The 18497-nt window shown below is 56.2% G+C and overlaps 1 protein-coding gene across 1 annotated transcript in view; it reads left to right on the top strand.

The window, feature by feature from the left end:
• The window catches only part of LOC139239349 (NF-kappa-B inhibitor epsilon-like), a 32326-nt gene extending 21115 nt beyond the window's left edge, over positions 1-11211 (top strand). Inside the window, exons 5-6 of the mRNA XM_070868027.1 lie at positions 6778-7026; positions 11081-11211. Of these exons, the coding sequence (XP_070724128.1) occupies positions 6778-7026; positions 11081-11137 (306 nt within the window). The 3' untranslated portion in view covers positions 11138-11211. The remainder of the gene's footprint in view (positions 1-6777; positions 7027-11080) is intronic.
• Positions 11212-18497: the final 7286 nt, after the last annotated feature.

The raw sequence follows: 18497 nt of genomic DNA on the forward strand, positions 1-18497 counted from the left end.
CCCTCACCGATCACACACCTCCTCACCGATCACACACTCTCTCACCGATCACACACCCCCTCACCGATCACACACACCTCACCGATCACACACCTCCTCACCGATCACACACCCCCCTCACCGATCACACACCCCCCTCACCGATCACACACCCCCTCACCGATCACATACCTCCTCACCGATCACACACTCTCTCACCGATCACACACCCCCTCACCGATCACACACCCCCTCACCGATCACACACCTCCTCACCGATCACACACTCTCTCACCGATCACACACCCCCTCACCGATCACACACACCTCACCGATCACACACCTCCTCACCGATCACACACCCCCCTCACCGATCACACACCCCCCTCACCGATCACACACCCCCTCACCGATCACATACCTCCTCACCGATCACACACTCTCTCACCGATCACACACCCCCTCACCGATCACACACCCCCCTCACCGATCACACACCCCCTCACCGCTCACACACCCCCTCACCGATCACACACACCGATCACACACCCCCTCACCGATCACACACTCCCTCACCGCTCACACACCCCCTCACCGATCACACACACCGATCACACACCCCCTCACCGATCACACACCCCCTCACCGATCACACACCCCCCTCACCGATCACACACCCCTCACCGATCACACACCCCCTCACCGATCACACACCCCCCTCACCGATCACACACCCCCTCACCGATCACACACCCCTCACCGATCACACACCCCCCTCACCGATCACACACCCCCTCACCGATCACACACCCACCTCACCGATCACACACCCCCTCACCGATCATACACCCCCTCACCGATCACACACCCCCTCACCGATCACACACCCCCTCACCGATCACACACCCACCTCACCGATCACACAGCCCCTCACCGATCACACACCCACCTCACCGATCACACACCCACCTCACCGATCACACACCCACCTCACCGATCACACACCTCCTCACCGATCACACACCTCCTCACCGATCACACACCCACCTCACCGATCACACACCCCCTCACCGATCACACACCCCTCACCGATCACACACCCCCTCACCGATCACACACCCCTCACCGATCACACACCCCCTCACCGATCACACACCCCCCTCACCGATCACACATACCTCACCGATCACACACCTCCTCACCGATCACACACCTCCTCACCGATCACACACCCACCTCACCGATCACACACCCCCTCACCGATCACACACCCCCTCACCGATCACACACCTCCTCACCGATCATACACCCCCTCACCGATCATACACCCACTCACCGATCACACACCCCCCTCACCGATCACACACCCCCCTCACCGATCACACACCCCCCTCACCGATCACACACCCCCTCACCGATCACACACCCACCTCACCGATCACACACCCCCCTCACCGATCACACACCCCCCTCACCGATCACACACCCCCCTCACCGATCACACACCCCCATCACCGATCATACACCCCCTCACCGATCACACACACCCACCTCACCGATCACACACCCCCTCACCGATCACACACCCCCCTCACCGATCACACACCCCCCTCACCGATCACACACCCCCCTCACCGATCACAAACCCCCCTCACCGATCACACACACCCACCTCACCGATCACACTCCCCCTCACCGATCACACACCCCCTCACCGATCACACACACCCCCTCACCGATCACACATCCCCTCACCGATCACACACACCCCCTCACCGATCACACATCCCCTCACCGATCACACACACCTCCTCACCGATCACACACACCCCCTCACCGATCACACACCGTTCACCGATCACACACCTCCTCACCGATCACACACCTCCTCACCGATCACACACCCCTCACCGATCACACACCCTTCACCGATCACACACCTCCTCACCGATCACACACCGTTCACCGATCACACACCTCCTCACCGATCACACACCCCTCACCGATCACACACCCCCTCACCGATCACACACCCCTCACCGATCACACACCCCCTCACCGATCACACACACCTCACCGATCACACACCCCTCACCGATCACACACACCTCACCGATCACACACCCCCTCATTGATCACACACCCCCTCACCGATCACACACCTCCTCACCGATCACACACACCTCACCGATCACACACCCCCTCACCGATCACACACCCCCTCACCGATCACACACACCTCACCGATCACACACCCCTCACCGATCACACACACCTCACCGATCACACACCCCCTCATTGATCACACACCCCCTCACCGATCACACACCCCCTCACCGATCACACACCCCCCTCACCGATCACACACCCCTCACCGATCACACACACCACACCGATCACATACCCCCTCACCGATCACACACCCCCTCACCGATCACACACCCCCCTCACCGATCACACACCTCTCACCGATCACACACCCACCTCACCGATCACACACCCACCTCACCGATCACACACCCACCTCACCGATCACACACCTCCTCACCGATCACACACCCCACTCACCGATCACACACCCCCCTCACCGATCACACACCCCCCTCACCGATCACACACCCACCTCACCGATCACACACCCACCTCACCGATCACACACCTCCTCACCGATCACACACCCCACTCACCGATCACACACCCCCCTCACCGATCACACACACCCCCCTCACCGATCACACACCCCCCTCACCGAACACACACCCCCTCACCGATCACACACCCCCTCACCGATCACACACCCCCCTCACCGATCACACACACCCCCTCACCGATCACACACCCACCTCACCGATCACACACACCCCCTCACCGATCATACACCCCCTCACCGATCACACACCCCTCACCGATCACACACCTCCTCACCGATCACACACCCCCTCACCGATCACACACCCCTCAACGATCACACACACCCCTTCACCGATCACACACCCCCTCACCGAGCACACACACCCTCACCGCTCACACACCCCCTCACCGATCACACACTCCCTCACCGATCACACACCCCTCAACGATCACACACACCCCTTCACCGATCACACACCCCCTCACCGAGCACACACACCCTCACCGCTCACACACCCCCTCACCGATCACACACCCCTCAACGATCACACACACCCCTCACCGATCACACACCCCCTCATCGATCACACACACATCACCGATCACACACCCCCTCACCGATCACACACACACCTCACCGATCACACACCCCTCACCGATCACACACCCCTCAACGATCACACACACCCCTCACCGATCACACACCCCCTCACCGATCACACACACCTCACCGATCACACACCCGCTCACCGATCACACACCCCTCACCGATCACACACCCCTCACCGATCACACACCCCTCACCGATCACACACCCCTCACCGATCACACACCCCTCACCGATCACACACCCCTCACCGATCACACACCCCTCACCGATCACACACCCCTCACCGATCACACACCCCTCACCGATCACACACCACTCACCGATCACACACCCGCTCACCGATCACACACCCCTCACCGATCACACACCCCTCACCGATCACACACCCCTCACCGATCACACACCCCTCACCGATCACACACCCCTCACCGATCACACACCCCTCACCGATCACACACCCCTCACCGATCACACACCACTCACCGATCACACACCCGCTCACCGATCACACACCCCTCACCGATCACACACCCCTCACCGATCACACACCCCTCACCGATCACACACCACTCACCGATCACACACCCGCTCACCGATCACACACCCCTCACCGATCACACACCCCTCACTGATCACACACCCCTCACCGATCACACACCCCCTCACCGATCACACACCCCTCACCGATCACACACCCCTCACCGATCACACACCCCTCACCGATCACACACGCACATCACCGATCACACACCCCCTCACCGATCACACACCTCCCTCACCGATCACACACACACATCACCGATCACACACCCCTCACCGATCACACACCCCTCACCGATCACACACACACATCACCGATCACACACCCCCTCACCGATCACACACCCCCTCACCGATCACACACACCCCTCACCGATCACACACCTCCTCACCGATCACACACACACCCCTCACCAATCACACACACCCCTCACCGATCACACACCCCCTCACCGATCACACACCTCCTCACCGATCCACACACCCCTCACCGATCACACACTTCCCTCACCGATCACACACCCCCTCACCAATCACACACCTCCCTCACCGATCCACACACCCCTCACCGATCACACACTTCCCTCACCGATCACACACCTCCCTCACCGATCACACACACCCCTCACCGATCCACACACCCCCTCACCGATCACACACTTCCCTCACCGATCACACACCCCCTCACCGATCACACACCCCCTCACCGATCACACACTTCCCTCACCGATCACACACCTCCCTCACCGATCACACACCCCCTCACCGATCCACACACCCCTCACCGATCACACACTTCCCTCACCGATCACACACCTCCCTCACCGATCACACACCCCTCACCAATCACACACACCCCTCACCGATCACACACCCCCTCACCGATCACACACCTCCTCACCGATCCACACACCCCTCACCGATCACACACCCCCCTCACCGATCACACACCCCCTCACCGATCACACACCCCTCACCGATCACACACCCCCTCACCGATCACACACCCCCTCACCGATCACACACTTCCCTCACCGATCACACACCTCCCTCACCGATCACACACCCCCTCACCGATCCACACACCCCTCACCGATCACACACTTCCCTCACCGATCACACACCTCCCTCACCGATCACACACCCCTCACCAATCACACACACCCCTCACCGATCACACACCCCCTCACCGATCACACACCTCCTCACCGATCCACACACCCCTCACCGATCACACACTTCCCTCACCGATCACACACCCCCTCACCGATCACACACCTCCCTCACCGATCACACACCCCCTCACCGATCACACACCTCCTCACCGATCCACACACCCCTCACCGATCACACACTTCCCTCACCGATCACACACCCCCCTCACCGATCACACACCCCCTCACCGATCACACACCCCTCACCGATCACACACCCCCTCACCGATCACACACCTCCTCACCGATCACACACCCCCTCACCGATCACACACCCCCTCACCGATCACACACCCCCTCACCGATCACACACACCCCCTCACCGATCACACACCCCCTCACCGATCACATACCTCCTCACCGATCACACACCCCTCACCGATCCACACACCCCTCACCGATCACACACGCCCTCACCGATCACACACCTCCTCACCGATCCACACACCCCTCACCGATCACACACCCCCTCACCGATCACACACACCCCTCACCGATCACACACCCCTCACCGATCACACACCTCCTCACCGATCACACACACCCCTCACCGATCACACACACCCCTCACCGATCACACACACCCCTCACCAATCACACACACCCCTCACTGATCATACACCCCTCACCGATCACACACCCCCTCACCGATCACACACCCCCTCACCGATCACACACCCCCTCACCGATCACACACACCCCTCACCGATCACACACACCCCTCACCGATCACACACACCCCTCACCGATCACACACCCCTCACCGATCACACACACCGATCACACACCCCCTCACCGATCACACACCCCCCTCACCGATCACACACCCCTCACCGATCACACACCCCTCACCGATCATACACACCTCACCGATCACACACCCCCTCACCGATCACACACCCCCCTCACCGATCACACACCCCCTCACCGATCACACACCTCCCTCACCGATCACACACACCCCTCACCGATCACACACCTCCCTCACCGATCACACACCTCCCTCACCGATCACACACCTCCCTCACCGATCACACACCTCCCTCACCGATCACACACCCCTCACCGATCACACACCTCCCTCACCGATCACACACCTCCCTCACCGATCACACACCCCTGATCGATCACACACCTCCCTCACCGATCACACACCCCTGATCGATCACACACCTCACTCTCCAATCGCACCCAACCCCCACTCACAAATCACACCCAGTGTGAGTGTGCCGGGAGTGAGTGTGTCAGTGTGTTTGAGTGTGCTGAGAGAGTGCCACACTGTCGGAGGGGCAGTACTGAGAGAGTGCCACACTGTCGGAGGGGCAGTACTGAGAGAGTGCCGCACTGTCGGAGGGGCAGTACTGAGGGAGCGCCGCACTGTCGGAGGTGCCGTCTTTCGGATGAGATGTTAAACCGAGGCCCTGTCTGCTCTCTCAGGTGGATGTAAAAGATCCCATGGCACTATTTCGAAGAAGAGCAGGGGAGTTCTCCCCGGTGTCCTGGGGCCAATATTTATCCCTCAATCAATATCACTGAAACAGATTATCCGGTCATTATCACATTGCTGTGTGTGGGAGCTTGCTGTGCGCAAATTGGCTGCCGCGTTTCCCATATTACAACAGTGACTACACTCCAAAAGTATACCTCATTGGCTGTAAAGCGCTTTGAGACGTCCGGTGGCCGTGAAAGGCGCTATATAAATGCAAGTCTTTCTTTTTGTTTTAACATCTGAGGGTTACGGGGGGAGGAGGGGATAACTCTGCCTCCCGCCTAATCCCTTGCCCTTCCCTTGTTGGCCCCCAGGAGGCGACGAGCGGGCGGACAGCCCTGCACCTGGCGGTGGAGCTGGGCGCGGTGGGCCTGGTGGCGCGGCTGGTCCGCGCCGGAGGAGACGTGGACGCGGTGATGTACAACGGCTGCACCCCCCTGCACCTGGCGGTGGGCCGGCTGGACGCGGGCATCGCTGCCACCCTGTGCCAGGCCGGGGCTGACCCACAGCTGCCCAACCTGGAGCAGGAGACTGCCCTGGACCTCGCCAGCAGCAACTGGAACGTAGGTGACCTCTTCCTGGCGAGGGGCGGGGGGGGGGGGGTGAGGGGGGAGTGAGGGGGGGGGAGGGGCTGGAGGGGAGGGGGAAATGAGGGATAAGGAAGGGGTGTGTGGGGGGGAGGGGAAGGGAGGGGAGGGGGTAGGGAAATGGAGGGGGAAGGAAGGGGGAGTGGAGGGGGTGGGAGGAGTGGAGGAAGGGAGGGGAGGGAGCGGAATGGGAATGGAGGGGGTGGGGAGGAGGAAGGGAGGGGGAGGGTGTGGGGGAGGGGGCATGGAGGGGAGGGGGTGGGGAAGAGAGAGGGAGGTGGAGGGTGGGGAGGGTGTGGGGGAGGGGGAAGAGAGGTGGGAGGGGGAGGGGGAAGAGAGGGGGAGGGAGGGGAGGGTGTGGGGAGGGGGAAGGGCGGGGAGGGGGAGGGGGAAGGGGTGGAGGGAGGGGAGGGGGAGGGGGAAGAGGTGGAGGGAGGGGAGGATGTGGGGGAAGGGGAAGAGAGGTGGGAGGGGGAGGGGGAAGAGAGGGGGAGGGAGGGGAGGGTGTGGGGAGGGGGAAGGGCGGGGACGGGGAGGGGGAAGATGTGGAGGGAGGGGAGGGTGTGGGGGAAGGGGAAGAGAGGTGGGAGGGGGAGGGGGAAGAGAGGGGGAGGGAGGGGAGGGTGTGGGGAGGGGGAAGGGCGGGGAGGGGGAGGGGGAAGAGAAGGGGAGAGAGGGGAGGGTGTGGGGAGGGGGAAGGGTGGGGAGGGAGTCTCCGCAAACCAGGACTGGGTCTTACTTCATAAAAAAACGCCCCCTCCCCCCCTTTGTCACGCACTTCCCATTCAGTTCCAATATCAGAAGGACCTCAGGCAAGTGTCCTCTCTCTGCCTCGTGCCTCCAATTTACAAAAAAAAATATTTAAATCAAGGATAAATCCACATCCATCTGTAATATATTCAAAGTCTTACAGCTGCTCGCATTTTCCCCGTTCTGAAACTCCTATTTCCACATTGATAATGGAAAACTGCCATGTGAACGTGTCACGCTGTAGTTACACTCTCTCACCAATGGTGGTGCTAGCTGTGGTTCCAACGTGACACGTTTACATGGGAATTTTCCATTTTAAATATGGACGTAGAAATCTAGCATTGGAAATGATTGACTACAGTGGTGTAGTGGGTATATTATTGGACTCGTAGCCCCCAGAGAGCTGGATTTAAAACTCCAGAGACCGTCAGTTCGAATCCCGCCGTGGCAAGTTTGAGAATTTGAATTCAGTTTTAAAAATCTGGGAATAAAAAGCCGGTCTCAGTAAAAGTGAAGCTGTCAGATTGTCGGAAAAACCCAACCTTTTGGGAAGGCAACCTGCCGTCCTTACCCGGTCTGGGCCTACACGTGACTCCAGTCCCACACCAACGCGATCGACTCTTCACCAGTCTCTGGAGTGGGCCCAGCAAGACACTCAATTTGTATTAAAACTGGTTCAAAAGGCGGCTCACCGCCACCTTCTCAGGGCAATTAGGGATGGGCAGTAAATGCTGGGCCTTCAGTTTCTCGATCTCTTTCACTCTCTCTCTCTGGCTCTCCCAATCTCTCTTTATCTCTCACTGGACCTTGTCTAACGCGCTCTCTATCTCTTTCTAGATCTCTCTCACTCTCTCTCTCTCTGCACCTCTCTATCTCTTTCTGCACCTCTCTATCTCTCTGGATCACACTCTATCTCTCTCTGCACCTCTCTATCTCTCTCTTTCTCTCACTCTCTCTCTCTCTATCTTGCTCTCTCTCTCTCTGTTGCTGGACCTGGATATCTCTCTATCTCTCTTGATCTCTATCTGTCTCTGGACCTCTATCTCGCTCCATCTCTCTCTCTCTCTCGCTCTCTCTCTATCTCTCTCTTGCTCCCACTCCCTCGCTCTATCTTGCCCTCTCTATCTTTCGCTGGATCTCTCTATCTCGATCTGTCTCTGGATATCTCTCTATCTGTCTCTGGACCTTTATCTCGCTCTATCTAACTCTCTCTCTGGATCTTGCTCTATCTCTATGTCTCTCTCTGGATCACTATCTTGCTCTCTCTATCTCTCCCTTGCTCTCACTCTCTCTCTCTTTCTTGCTCTCTCTCTCTCGCTGGATCTCTCTATCTCTATCTGTCTCTGCACCCCCCTCTATCTCTCGACCGCTCTTTTCCTAGGTCCCAATCTCTCTGTCTCTTTCCCCCTCTTTCTGTTGGCCTCTGTTCCCCAACCTCCCTGTTTCTCTCCCTTCCGATTCCTCTCTGCATCTGCTTCTCTCTCTGCCTCACGCCTTCTCTCCAGCTCTCTGTCTTGTGTTTTTCCCTCCCTCTGAACCTCTCCCTCTCCACGCACCCTTCCCCTCTCTCACTCCACCTCAGCGCGGTGCTCACATTAAAACGATGATGCAATCTTCATTAAAACTTAATGAAGCGGATATTTCTGTGACCCGACAGGAATGTGGGAGACTGAATATTTACTGGGACAGGGAGCTGTGGAGGAGCGGAGAGATTAAGGGGTCCGTGTACACAAATCACTAAAACCTGGTGAACAGATAGAAAAAAAATCATTAAAAAGGCTAACAGAATGTTGGCCGTTGTCTCGAGGGGGCTGGAATACAACGGGGAGGGAGTTATACCACAGTTTATATAAAACTCTGGTCAGAGCCCCATCGGGTGACTGGGTTCAGCTGTGGGCCCCGCCCCTCAGGGAGGATATATTGCCCTCGGAGGGCGGGGGGGGGTGACGGAGATTCCCCAGAATGATACCGGGACGTAAAGGGTTAAATCCCGAGGGAAGGTTGCACAGACTGGGCGTGCTTTCCCTCGAGTGTAGAAGGTTAAGGGGCGATCTAATCGAGGTGTTGAAAAGAAATCGATGGGGTAGACCGAGAGAAACTACTCCCTCGGGTGGGGGCGGAGCCCAGAACAAGGGGGGCGTCACCTTAAAACCACAGCCCGGCCGTTCAGGGGTGATGTCAGGAAGCACTTCTTCACACAAAGGCTGCTGGGAATCTGCAACTCTCGCCCCCCCCCAAAAAGGCTGTGTATGTGTATGCTGGGGGTCAATTGGAGCTTTCGAGACTGAGATCGCTAAATTTTTGTTGGGTGATGGTGTCACAGAATCACAGAAATTTACATCACGGAAGGAGGCCATTTCGGCCCATCGTGTCCGCGCCGGCCGACCAAGAGCTACCCGGCCTAATCCCACTTTCCCGCTCTCGGTCCGTAGCCCTGTAGGTTACAAGTGCACATCCAAGTACTTTTTAAATGTGGTGAGGGTTTCTGCCTCTACCACCCTTTCAGGCAGTGAGTTCCGCCCCAGACCCCCACCACCCTCTGGGTGAAGACATTTCCCCTCAAATCTCCTCTAAACCTCCCCGCAATTACTTTAAATCTATGCCCCCTGGTTGTTGACCCCTCTGCCAAGGGAAACAGGTCCGTCCTATCCACTCTATCCAGGCCCCTCATCATTTTATACACCTCAATCAGGTCTCCCCTCAGCCTCCTCTGTTCCAAAGAAAACAACCCCAGCCTATCCAATCTTTCCTCATCGCTAAAATTCTCCAGTCCGGGCAACATCCTCGTAAATCTCCTCTGTACCCGCTCCAGAGCAATCACATCCTTCCTGTAATGTGGTGACCAGAGCTGCACGCAGTACTCCAGCTGTGGCCTAACCAGTGTTTTATACAGTTCAAGCATAACCTCCCTGCTCTTGTATTCTATGCCTCGGCTAATAAAGGCAAGTATTCCGTATGCCTTCTTAACCACTTTATCTCCCTGCTACCTTCAGGGATGTGTGGACCTGCACTCCAAGGTCCCTCCGTTCCTCTACACTTCTCAGTGTCCTACCATTTAGTGTGTATTCCCTTGTCTTGTTCGCCCTCCCCAAATGCCTTAAGACCACCTTATCTAGCTGGCCTGCTACCTTCAGGGATCTGTGGATAGGATGTATCTGTACCAAGAGTTAGGGTGCAGAGGCAGGCAAGATGGAGTTGAGGAGCGAGATGGGCAATGGGTGGTAGAAGAGGCCTGCTCCCTGATCCTTTGTCTCGTGACATGCCCACCTTCTTGTTTCAGGTTCTCGACTTGTGTCCGTTCGACGACGTGAGGTTGCGGGGGCAGCCGGTGGTGTGACAGGACCAGCGGACGTCAGTCTGTACATAATGCAACTGAAAAGCAGGGGGGGCCCCGAGGCCTAGGGCCCTCCAACCGGTGGGGTGTCCGCACGGGTGGGGGGGTGGGGGGTGGGAGGTGAAGAAGCCTATCCCACCCCGCCTCCTTCCAAACTGACCCCGCGACCTCCGCTCCCCGGGCAACCTGAGCCAACGCGGGGGGGGTCAGCCGTGACTGCTGAGGTCGTCGCTATGGCAACAGAAGGGCCTGGTGCCCTGCCAGACCAGACAACATGGGAAGAGGCTGCACGGCATCATGGGAGAAACCGATGGATTAACGGGATAAGCGGTACTTAAGAAGGAAGCTTCCGCAGGAGACGCCTTGTGTCAGGAGAGATGTTGAGCCGGGGCCGGTGAATTGTACATACTGATAGTTTTTCCTTTTGTAACTGGTTCAATTTATGATCTTCAAATCCCTCCATGCTCTCAGCCCACTCTACCCCCACACTCTTCTCCAGCCTCCGCACACTTCAGGCCCCTGTGTCTGGCCGTGTGTCGTCCGCCATTGGTGGCCTTCAGGAGACTCCGCCCAACACGCTCGACCTTCCTCCAAAAACCACTCCAACTCTCTAACTTCAAAAGCCCGGACCACTTTGGCCAATCTTTCAGCCAGCGCTCCTTTTCCAGCCCCACTCCAGAGACTCGAGACCGATAATCCAGGCCGACACTCCCAGTGTCAGTACTGAGGGAACGCTGCACTGTCGGAGGGGCAGTACTGAGGGAGCGCCGCACTGTCGGAGGGGCAGTACTGAGGGAGCGCCGCACTGTCGGAGGGGCATTACTGAGGGAGCGCCGCACTGTCGGAGGGGCAGTACTGAGGGAGCGCCGCACTGTCGGAGGGGCAGTACTGAGGGAGCGCCGCACTGTCGGAGGGGCAGTACTGAGGGAGCGCCTCACTGTCGGAGGGGCAGTACTGAGGGAGTGCCGCACTGTCGGAGGGGCAGTACTGAGGGAGCGCCGCACTGTCGGAGGGGCAGTACTGAGGGAGCGCTGCACTGTCGGAAGTGCCGTCTTGCGCATGAAACATCAAACCGTGACGCCCATCTGCCCTCTCAGGTGAATGTACAACGTCCCACGGCCACTCGTGGAAGAAGAGCAGGGGGAGTCGTGACCAACATTTATCCCTTACCCAACATCACTGAAACAGATGATCTGGTCATTATCACATTGCTGTGTGTGGGAGCTTGCTGTGCGCAAATTGGTGGCTGCGTTTCCCACATTACAACAGTGACTGCACTCAAAAATATAAAGCACTTTATGATGCCCTGAAGGGCGCTATATAAATACAGGTTCTTTCTTCCTTCTCCTTTTACCTCCTTGTTCCCCAATTTTTCAACTGCTTTGGGATTTCACTGAAATTAAAGATGCTAAATGAACTCGAGTGGTCGTCTGATGTCATACCCCTGGCTCATCACTCTGGGTGTTACATTGGGAGTGGCTCAGCCAGTCACGTGATGTTCACAAGACTCAATAAAACCCCGGCCAGTTGGGTTCGGGGGATCCACGATGGGGCAGGCGGTTGTGAGCCTGGTGGATGGACCGGTAATGTGTCGTGTGATTGTTAAACCTTTGTTAATAAACCAACTCGTTCTTAATAGCAATGTGTGGCTGTGAATTCCTAAGCAAACAATCCACTGGGATTCCTGCTTTCTCCCCTTTAGTCTTGGATTTCAACCGTGGGAAGCAAATGGTACAATTTTAAAGGGGGTCCAGGAACAGAGAAATCTGGGGGTATATGTGCACACATCTTTGAAGAAACATAGAAACATAGAAAATAGGTGCAGGAGTAGGCCATTCGGCCCTTCGAGCCTGCACCACCATTCAATAAGATCATGGCTGATCATTCCCTCAGTACCCCGTTCCTGCTTTCTCTCCATACCCCTTGATCCCTTTAGCCGTAAGGGCCATATCTAACTCCCTCTTGAATATATCTAACGAACTGACATCAACAACTTTCTGCGGTAGAGAATTCCACAGCTTCACAATTCCCTGAGTGAAGAAGTTTCTCCTCATCTCGGTCCTAAATGGCCCACCCCTTATCCTTAGACTGTGACCCCTGGTTCAACATCGGGAACATTCTTCCTGCATCTAACCTGTCCCGTCCCGTCAGAATTTTATATGTTGCTATGAGATCCCCTCTCATCCTTCTAAATTCCATTGAATATAAGCCCAGTCGATCCAGTCTCTCCTCATATGTCAGTCCAGCCATCCCGGGAATCGGTCTGGTGAACCTTCGCTGCTCTCCCTCAATAGCAAGAATCTTCGAAGGTGACAGGGCAGATTGAGAAGGCTGTTAAAAAAGTGCATGGGATCCTTGTCTTTATAAGCAAAGGCACAGAGTACAAAAACAAGGAAGTTACGCTAAACCTGTATAAATCACTGGTTAGGCCCCAGCTGGAGGATTGTGTCCAATTCTGGGCCCCGCACTTTAGGAAGGATGTCAAGGCCTTGGAGAGGGTGCAGAGGAGGTTTACCAGAATGGTTCCAGGGATAGGGGACTGTAGTTACGTGGGGAGACTGGAGAAGCTGGGGTTGTTCTCCTCCGAGCAGAGAAGGTTAAGGGGAGATTTAATCGAGGTGTTCAAAATCATGAGGGGTTTTGATGGAGTAGATGGGAAGAGACTGTTCCCGGGGGCAGGAGGGTCGGTAACCAGAGGGACACAGATTGACGATAATCGGCGATGGAACCAGAGGGGGAGATGGGGAGAACGTTTTTACGCAGCGAGTTGTTGTGATCGGGAACGCACTGCCTGAAAGGGCGGTGGAAGCAGATTCAATAGTGACTTTCAAACCGGGAATTGGATAAATACTGGAAGGGGAAATGTGCCGGGCTGTGGGGAAAGAGCAGGGGGGAGTGGGGCTGATTGGATCGCTCCGTCACAGAGCCGGCACAGGCTCGATGGGCCCAATGGCCTCCCGCTGTACCGCGAGATTCTATGAGTGAAGCAGCGAAGGAGTTGGAGCGGGAGGGCACGGGACAGGCGCTCAGTGGGGACGTGGGAACGACAAAGGAAATGATCCCTCCACAGGCCGGTGTGATGGGGAGGGCCCAGAATCCACTCCCGACCTGTGCCCACCTTGGATTGCTGAAACTGGCTTCAGCATCCGGGGCCAGGGGGTGATGGAGGGCGGGGGGAGGGGGAGACCAGCCAAGGCTTCCCACTCCCACTGGTTACCCATGAGTGCAAAAGTGCATGCACGTACAGGCGGACATTGTGAAGCCCTTCCTGGTTGAGGAGCCCGCCTTTATGGGCCTGGTGAGTTTCCAGTGGGTTGGTGTTTAATCACAGAACAATGCTCCACTAGGAACTGCAATTATACAGGGCCCTGGTGAGACCACACCTGGAGTATTGTGCACAGTTTGGGTCTCCTTACCTAAGGAAGGATATACTTGCCATTGAGGGAGTGCAACGAAGGTTCACCAGACTGATTCCTGGGATGGGGGGATTGTCCTATGAGGAGAGATTGAGCAGACTGGGCCGATATTCTCTGGAGTTTAGAAGAATGAGAGGTGATCTCATTGAAACACACACAATTCTTACAGAGCTTGACAGGGTAGATGCAGGGAGGGTGTTTCCCCCCGGGCTGGGGAGTCTAGAACCAGGGGTCACACAGTCTCAGGATAAGGGGTCGGCCATTTAGGACTGAGATGAGGAGGAATTTCTTCACTCAGAGGGTGGTGAATCTTTGGAATTCTCTGCCCCAGAGGGCTGTGGAGGTTCAGTCGTTGAGTGTATTCAAGGCTGAGATCGATAGATTTTTGGATATTAGGGGAATCGAGGGATCGGGCGGGAAAGTGGAGTTGAGGTCGAAGATCAGCCGTGATCTCATTGAATGGCGGAGCAGGCTCGAGGGGCCGAATGGCCGACTCCTGCTCCTAATTCTTGTGTTATGTGCTTAATCTAGAGGGAGAGGAGGTCCTCTCTGATTGTGACTGTTGTCCATTTATCCCTCAACCTCTCCACGCTGAGAAACATTGCCGAGGCAAAATGGAGGCCGAGGTGGCCACAGATGAGCCTGAAAGTTGCCAGGACCCCGCGCACGCACAGTTCAGTTCCACTGCCGCCCCCTCGCCCTCACAGCCGTCGACTCTCCGAGCCAAAATACATTTCTCTGCAAACCGCAGTTTTTCGGTTTCACTCCAACTGACTCAACCCGAAAATGTGAAGGGAAAAAAAAAACGAGAGATGAAATGAAAGGGAAGGGCGATAACCGGCTCCCTCCGCACCGACGGGCCTTGCTCTCAGCCGAGCCTGATCCGGCTGCTCGCCTGCAGCGGCGTCGCCGCGGGTTCCTGGAAACGGCCGTGCCTGCCAGCTGTACGCCCACCTCCTCCCACGGGTGTGTGGAAATGATACGCAGTGCTTTCCCTTGAAGCAGGAGCAAGTGGGTTCAGCTTGGCACCAAGAGATGCATCTTAACCCTTGCCCGGGCTCTGCGCTCGATCGAGACATGGTTTGGGACAGCAACACAGCAATACAGCCCCTTCTGTTCCATGTGTATCTTAACTCCCGCCTACCCGCCTTGGTCCTCTAACCCTTCGTACCCGTCCCTGTCCTGGGGGCCAATATTCATCCCTCAATCAACAGATCAAACAACACATTATCTGGGTCGTTATGAATGGTGCTATCGAAATGCAAGTCTTTCTCTCTTTCACCAACAATTTCAGTTTTGACAATTTATAATTGCCCCCCCCGCCCTCAACAGCTTTTTGGGGGAGAGAGTTCCAGATTCCCAGCACCCTTTGTGTGAAGAAGTTCTTCCTGACATCATCCCTGAATGGCCAGGCTCTGATTTTAAGGTGGTGGCCCCCTTGTTCTGGACTGCCCCCCCACCCCGCCAGAGGAAACGGTCTCTCTCGATCCACCCCCTATCGAATCCTTTAATCATCTCAAACACCTCGAGTAGATCACCCCTTGACCTTCCACAATCGAGGGAATACAAACCCATTCTGTGCAAGCTGACCTTGTCATTTAACCCTTTCCGTCCCGGTATTATTCTGGGGAATCTGCACCGCCCCCCCCCCCCGCCCCCAGGCCAGGAAGAATGTTCCCGATGTTGGGGAAGTCCAGAACCAGGGGTCACAGTCTGAGGATAAGGGGTAAGCCATTTAGGACCGAGATGAGGAGAAACTTCTTCACCCAGAGAGTTGTGAACCTGTGGAATTCCCTACCACAGAAAGTTGTTGATGCCAGTTCGTTAGATATATTCAAAAGGGAGTTAGATGTGGCCCTTACGGCTAAAGGGATCAAGGGGTATCGAGAGAAAAAGGAATGGGGTACTGAGGTGACTGATCAGCCATGATCGTATTGAATGGTGGTGCAGGCTCGAAGGGCCGAATGGCCTGCTCCTGCACCTATTTTCTATGTTTCTATCCTTCCGGAGGGGCAGTGCGTTTAGCATTGCTAATCCTCCAGAATTTCCTTCTCTCAGAGGGTTGTAAATCTGTGGAATTCTCTGCCCCAGAGAGCTGTGGAGGCTGGGTCATTGAAATATATTTAATGTGGAGATAGACAGATTTTTGAGCGATAAGGGAGTCGAGGGTTATGGGGAGTGGGCGGGGAAGTGGAGCTGAGTCCACGATCAGATCAGCCATGATCTTATTGAATGGCGGAGCAGGCTCGAGGGGCCAAATGGCCGACTCCTGCTCCTATTTCTTATGTTCTTATCACCCGGGGGTCTCCAGGAATTGAAGACCTATCTCCAGGAGCAACAAAGAATGAAGTGTTTTAAAAAATGTGATTGAAAAAAAAAATTCTTCGAACTTTATTGTTTATTGGCGATGAAAAATATCGTCCGCCTGGACAAAGACTGTGCATGGTCAAGAACCATCCAATCGGGTATCGAAGAGTCTATTCGCTTTCCGATTGGCTGTGGGAAGGCGGGACATGTCGGGTGGCCAATAACGGGAGAGTGGGGGCGGGGTGGTTCGAGGTGATAAAACCTCCAGGAATACGTCTAATGTATTATTTTCATGGGCTCTTTGCTTAAGAATTCACAGCAACACGTGGCTATTAAGTTGGTTTATTAGCAAAAGGTTTAACAATCACACCGCACATTACCGGTTCATCCACCAAGCTCACAACCACCTGCCCCAACTGGCTGGGGTTTTATTGAGCCTTGTGACTGGCTAAGCCACTCCCACTCAACAGCTCTACAACTATTTTAGATAGAACTTTTAAAACAAGTTCCCCCTTTTAGTAAGGGCGCTAGAACCCACAGATTTCCAAATCAACTGGAAATTTTAACAAATCAAATTAAAAGTTGGGTTGCCGGGGGTGATGATGCACTCCAGTCCCTCCGGCGCCCACCTCTCGCGGAAGGCCGCGAGCGTACCGGTGGACACCGCGTGCTCCATCTCCGGGGACACCCTGACTCGGATGTAACCGCGGAAGAGAGGCGGGCAGTCGGGCTGAACGACCCCCTCGACCGCCCACTGCCTGGACCGACTGATGGCCCCCTTGGCCAGGCCCAGGAGCAGTCCCACGAGGAGGCCCTCGGACCTGCCCGCTCCCCTCCGTGTCTGGAGTAGGGCTCGAACTCACGACCTTCTGACTCAGAGGAGGGAGAGAGTGATAGCCACTGAGCGAAGTTGACGATGGTGGGGGAGGAACTGGCAGAGCCTGTCAATGGAGCACACTTCTCACGCCACACAGCGCAGTACATGGACACTGAAAGCGACGTTTTGAGTCACAGGTTGATTTGAAACTGTAAGCAAATCTTCTAACGGTAATGTCAATGAGGACAGCTCATCTCAGAAAGAGCCCGAGGGAGCAGCCCCTTCCCACAGGCTCCTCCTACTCACACACACAGCCACACACACCAACCCTCATGCTTTCGACTCATTCCACTCTAACCAGCTCCCTTACATCACCAGCCTCCATGTTGGTGCATTATTCTGACCTTCTACCGCTCCGCCCCACCCTCTTCATCCCCGGTTTACCGCCCTCCTCTCCCAAAGGTGTCCTCTCTCCTGGCAACCCAACTCGGGTCAGAGTCTGGGCACGTCGGAAAGCTATTCGACTGTGGGAAGCATCACGGAGGACCTCAATCCTGCCCTCGACCCGTGAGCACGTGTCCCAGCAATGCCGACTGCGTGGAAATGGAGGGCTAGAAGTTGGAGCCCTGGTGTTTAGAGGCCTGGGACCCTGGGCTCAATACCCCCGGACCCTGGGCTCAATACCCTGGGACCCTGGGCTCAATACCCTGGGACCCTGGGCTCAATACCCCGGGACCCTGGGCTCAGGACCCCGGGACCCTGGGCTCAATACCCTGGGACCCTGGGCTCAGGACCCCGGGACCCTGTGCTTAATACCCCGGCA

Source organism: Pristiophorus japonicus, chromosome 27 (assembly GCF_044704955.1).
Source record: "Pristiophorus japonicus isolate sPriJap1 chromosome 27, sPriJap1.hap1, whole genome shotgun sequence".
Taxonomy (NCBI): Eukaryota; Metazoa; Chordata; class Chondrichthyes; family Pristiophoridae; genus Pristiophorus; species Pristiophorus japonicus.